The sequence below is a fragment of the Pseudophryne corroboree genome, chromosome 12 (assembly GCF_028390025.1).
Source record: "Pseudophryne corroboree isolate aPseCor3 chromosome 12, aPseCor3.hap2, whole genome shotgun sequence".
Classification (NCBI taxonomy): Eukaryota; Metazoa; Chordata; class Amphibia; order Anura; family Myobatrachidae; genus Pseudophryne; species Pseudophryne corroboree.
Genome location: NC_086455.1, coordinates 9,187,440 through 9,193,439, shown reverse-complemented (window position 1 = coordinate 9,193,439; position 6,000 = coordinate 9,187,440). Strand labels below are relative to the sequence as shown.

The 6,000-nt window shown below is 43.1% G+C and overlaps 1 protein-coding gene across 1 annotated transcript in view; it reads right to left on the bottom strand.

The window, feature by feature from the left end:
* Nucleotides 1-1,165: 1,165 nt before the first annotated feature.
* LOC134980208 (Fc receptor-like protein 5) overlaps nt 1,166-6,000 on the bottom strand; it is a 90,551-nt gene continuing 85,716 nt past the window's right edge. Inside the window, exons 9-11 of the mRNA XM_063946912.1 lie at nt 5,858-5,980; nt 5,439-5,455; nt 1,166-4,310 (exon numbers count right to left, since the gene is read on the bottom strand). Coding sequence (XP_063802982.1) covers nt 4,263-4,310; nt 5,439-5,455; nt 5,858-5,980 — 188 coding nt within the window. The 3' untranslated portion in view covers nt 1,166-4,262. The remainder of the gene's footprint in view (nt 4,311-5,438; nt 5,456-5,857; nt 5,981-6,000) is intronic.

Sequence of the window (6,000 nt, the reverse complement as noted above, 5' to 3'; positions counted from 1 at the left end):
CTGGCCCAGAACCCTGCACTGGTATTGTAGAACCCTGGCCAAGAACCCTGCACTGGTATTGTAGAACCCTGGCCAAGAACCCTGCACTGGTATTGTAGAACCCTGGCCAAGAACCCTGCACTGGTATTGCAGAACCCTGGCCAAGAACCCTGCACTGGTTTTGTAGAACCCTGGCCAAGAACCCTGCACTGGTATTGCAGAACCCTGGCCAAGAACCCTGCACTGGTATTGTAGAACCCTGGCCAAGAACCCTGCACTGGTATTGTAGAACCCTGGCCAAGAACCCTGCACTGGTATTGCAGAACCCTGGCCAAGAACCCTGCACTGGTTTTGTAGAACCCTGGCCAAGAACCCTGCACTGGTATTGCAGAACCCTGGCCAAGAACCCTGCACTGGTATTGTAGAACCCTGGCCAAGAACCCTGCACTGGTATTGCAGAACTCTGGCCAAGAACCCTGCACTGGTATTGTAGAACCCTGGCCAAGAACCCTGCACTGGTATTGTAGAACCCTGGCCGAGAACCCTGCACTGCTATTGTAGAACCCTGGCCAAGAACCCTGCACTGGTATTGTAGAACCCTGCACTGGTATTGTAGGACCCTGGCCCAGAGCCCTGCACTGGTATTCCTGGTTGGCAGCAAAACAATGGCAAACAGGTGAGATAAACGTGTGTGCTATGGAAGGTAGATAGTAACTAGGTCGATATGGTCTAGGTTGACAGGTCAAAAGGTTTTTTAATGTTTTTTTGGTGTCGTTTTCTTCGTAGAGTGACTGGGAACCCCAATTAGTGCACCGTGTCCCCTCGCATAGCTCGCTTCGCTCGCCATGCTTCGGGCAAGGTACAAATTACGTTCCATTCGTGGTCCACGTGGATCGTTAAGTATGAAAAGGTTGAAAAAAAGAAAAAATTTGTGAAAAACTCATGTCGACCTTTTGACCTGTCGGCCTAGAACATGTCGACCTAGAGACCCTGTCGGCCTAGAAACCCTGTCGACCAATAGTGGTCGCCCTAGACACTGTCGACCTAGAGACCGGATCCAGAGATAAACCCGGGATCTTCCCAACGAATAAATATTACTTAGTCATTTCATCATGTAATGTATTACCAATTAGAAAGGAGTCAATTTTTAAATCAACGATCGGAGACAAATGACCAATATAAAGAGTTTGCATTTGTAATTCTGTAATCACTTTATTCATATACTTTTAGTACTATACAATAAGTGTTGATTTCATATCACTAACCCTCCACTTGGAATACTGTCCTAATTGTTTTATCATGTAGTAAAAGTTATACAGAAACACAATACTGGGAATTATACCGCACAACATGGATGTATTGCGCGCTTTAACCTTTTTATTTCCAGAAACATTTTCATACTTAAGATTAGATAAATCTCCCCTTATACCTCCGTGGTGAAATACATAAAATGTATTTAAAAAAAATAAAAAAAATAAAAAATTTCTTTTTAGAAATAAATTCATAGAGGATCATCCTACAAGACCCGAGCACTGGACATGAGACAACTCCTGCAAACTGCACTTTATTAAATCTGTAATATGGGGCCGCATGTAATGGTGGCTGAGATCAGCGGTCGTGCGGGATGCCGGCCGAACGCGGACATTTTATTTTAAAGGGGCAATCACTTACAAGGCAAAACATGTCTTGTACACGGAACTCAGTAACAGCCGGTTATTGGTGGTAAGAGGGAATCCCCTATTGGCCCAGGTCCCATGAGACCCAAACACGTCTGTGATTGGCTGGCGCAGGCAGTGAGGCGCATCCGGTCACAACGCTAATTTATGCAAATGACCCAAAAGAGTTTTAAAAGTGATTTTTCACTGTAGGATGCACTAGTTTTGCACAAATAAGAATGCTTCAGGCTCAATTGGGATGGGGAAGCCTGCTGGTATGTTCTAAAGTATCGTTCTAATCCAGTCTCATCACACACAGGTTTATCAAGAGGACGGCGGTTGCAACTAAAGGGGAAGGAGCAATAGGGAAGGGGAATGCGTCGCAGTTCAAAATTTGCAAATGTGACTTTCAGGGACCTCCCTTTATCTCTGACCTGTTCATGTGACCCTCTGCTCAATGGACTATTGGTCAGAGCGCAGTAATTCAACACAGTGCGCCGCCACCACCCGTGATAACTTTACAACGCGGGTCACAGGTCCCCCGACACCTCTATAAACAATTGCGCACAGGCACGGTGATATGACACATCCATGCAGTCTGTGATATCGCACCCTACTTCGGCACTTTATAACAGTGCATTATTGATGTCCCCAATTATACAGGCACGACAACTCAAACAGCCGCGCAGTACGCGGTATATGCCACCTGCGTCAGCAATTAACAAGTCTATAACATAGTCTAGTGGTCTCACAATCTCTTCAAAGGACTGCGTTCTGGGAGCATAGATGAACTAACTAAGAAGCTTACAAAAAAGGTACAATGCTTATTTAGACAAAAAATGTCACCAAGAAATGGTTACACAGTGCACAAGTAACATGACAAACCTTACAGAGATAACACGCAGCTAATCTGTCCTGGGAGAGTCGGAAGGAAATTGCAGGGACTGCAGGTTGCAAACATCCATGCCAAGCATAGATTCTCCAGAGTCAGAACCCAGAACAACCGGTGGTCACACCTTTCATCAGCAGAGTATCACACCGTGGATGACGTCACATAAGGCCCTGTTCATTGGCTGATTAGATAATTAGGCTGGGGTCAGCCCTGAACTGCTCTACTCACAATTAACTTAAATCCCCCTAATTGTGCATAACGTCCCCTGCGATATGATAATGTAGGACATGCGGTGCCTATATTACTCTCTGCTTGTTTATCTACCATATGGGTGTAAATCCTGCGTTGGCAATGTGGGATTGTTGAAATGTTTCATATCTTGGAAACCGTACTTGTGGGGGATATGAAATACACCCCCCCACCTGCAAATAGCCCTCAGCTATGTTTCTGATTATTTCCCACATGTTCCGCTATTATGAAGAATCTATGATTCTTCACAGTGACTGACTCTGAATCAGCCGCAAAGATGTGAAAGGACTGCGAACGCATTTTGCATTTCCGGGAGCGTCCGACTCTTAATAGGGGCCTCATGTATAAACCTCAGGCATGAAATGCGTCAGAAAATTGCACATGCGTCACATGACCCCGCTCAGTACAACGCTATAAGGACGTGTCATATACATAAGACAGAATAGCATCTGGACAGTGTTAATAATGAATGCAGAAGTCGCATTTACCATATAAAATCCAATTAAATGCACAAATACAAAGTATATATGAAATTAAATATAAACTTCCATTGTTTTCCCTTACAAAAATCAAGCAGAAACTTTCTTAATTGCAGCGATACAAATACAGCTAACAAGAAATGTGAATAGTCAACCGCAACTTAATATAATGTATAGTGCAGCAGTCACACTAATAGCAAAACGATGCAACAGAGCTTGCATACAGATCCAGGCTTGTGTCTCTTCTCTGTGCATGCACAGGACAGATTTGTGTATTTTCCGCCAATAAAACTCCCCAACACATACTGTATGCCCAATGACACACGAGCCCCGTTCCGCAACGCACATCAATATTATATATTACAACAGTGACATCTGTAGGCCGGAGGAATGTATTGCGCTATATTAAACAACAGAGCTACACATCAATGTCAGACCTGAAACTGAAGAAGTGACTATAAACAAACATATTGTAAATGCTCCTCTTCATCTAGTTATGTCCAACTCCTCCTTAGCCTTCAAGGGCATAAAAGACAGCGGCACTACAGTATTTTGAGTTTTTACCTATGCTTTTAAGTGGTACATGCACGATACAGAACTTCAGGTTATATTTTTTGTGTTAAATAGGAATATAACTGCTGTAATATGTACACTATACCTATCAAGTTGTCAATTTTATGCAACATGTTTAAATATAAAATGTACAATTATTTGTTCTTTTTTTGTAGTCACACATTATACATGGAGGGATTTATGCGCTAAGGGATGTAGGACAGGACAGTAATGAGAGCCTTCTTCTCCATCCTTCCTTCTCACCCTGTTCCCCCCATCATTTTCTCCTTTTGTGTCTCCTTATGGGTCAAAATTTATCCCAAGCACACGATGCAGAAACCACGTTGTCAGGTGTGTAAATACAGACGAAACGCATATATAATTCATCAGGGAGCGATCAGTATGTAAAAGTATGAGGTCCAACGTCATCTGGTCAGTGGCTTCTGGTGTCCTCCTTTAGGATTCTGTAGGTGCCACTACAGCATATGTGGCAGGGGAATTGTCCTAAATCAGAGTTGCAACACAATACTAAGTGTTAAAAAAAAAGTTGTACGTGGTGTAGGCAAATTTACAGTGCCAGACACAGACATCTACAGTTTGCACACTCACCATATAATATTTTATTGCTAAGCCCATCCAACAACTTTCACTGCCTATTATATTATTAGTACAAGTTGTATTTATGTGTCTCTTAACTTTAAAGGGCCAAGGTGTTTTCCTGCGCCAACCAGGACCATAGCACGTCTCGTAGTAGTGCCTGCCCCATAGTAGTTCCCTAGTTAATGTTATGCCCCCTAGTAGCGCCCTAGTTCTCATTATGCCCCATAGTAGTGCCCTAGTTCACATTATGCCCCATAATAGTGCCCTAGCTCTCTTTATGCCCCATAGTAGTGCCCTAGCTCTCATTGTGCCCCATAGTAGTGCCCTATCTCTCATTATGCCCCTTAATAGTGCCCTAGCTCTCATTACGCCTCATAGTAGGCACCCTAGTTCTCATTATGCCCCACAATAGTGCCCTAGTTTACATTATGCCTCATAGTAGTGCCCTAGTTTACATTATGCCCCATAGTAGTACCCTAGTTCTCATTGTGCCCCATAATAGTGCCCTAGTTTACATTATGCCCCATAGTAGTGCCCTAATTCACATTATGCCCCATAGTAGTGCCCTAGTTCTCATTATGCCCCATAATAGTGCCCTAGTTCACATTATACCCCACAGTAGTTCCCGAGTTCTCATTATATACCATAGTAGTTCCCGAGTTCTCATTATATACCATAGTAGTTCCCGAGTTCTCATTATATACCATAGTAGTGCCCTAGTACATTGTATGCCCCATAGTAGTTTCCTAGTTCCCATTATGCAACACACTGCCCCTAGTACATATTATGCCAACTTTTCTGGCCTAGTTTATTTTAGCAGACAACAATATGACCTGGATGCTGGCGCACTGGGCTGCCTATGTCTCTGGGACCCATAACAATGGCACCCCAGCACCCAATATAGCTATGCCCATTCCAAATTAAACTTATTGGAATTATTCAGTTAATTACTTTCCTCCAAATACTGTCCCAAGATCTAGAACACAGTGCAGCATATGTCTGTATGTCCATACCAGCCTAGTGTATACTCACAATTTTACTGGTAGAAGCTGGTGAGCATAAAAAGAGAAAAAAAAATGGGATTAGCATAAACAGATACATAAAGTAAAATGACAAAATAAACACATGAAAGTATTCATAGTATAACCCAACACCAGCTACCTTGGCAATACATTCCACAACTCTACTGATCATGATTTGAAGAAAAAAAATTCTACACAGCTAATCCAATGCTTTAACAATTTTGTCAACTTTTGGACAATTTCCCCTCATTATGCAGCACTACCCCAACCCATACTTCTGCATATATTGCTACAATAACAGCAGTGACTTGTGAGGCTGGCTCCTCCCCTGATCTCCTGCCTCCTCAGGGGCGGGCCTTATCATAAGCACATCTCCAGGATTGGGTGTTTATATCTGATAGTAAGGCAGATACAGAGAATCATAATTACCTGCTATGTTTCGTTCAGCTTTTTTATATCTACATTTCCAGGCAAGGAGGACACAGATGAAGATTATGACCGCAAGAGATCCGTATATGGCCCCAAGAAGTATCAGCAGTGGGAGTCCTTTCTCTGTAGGGAAGCAACACAGC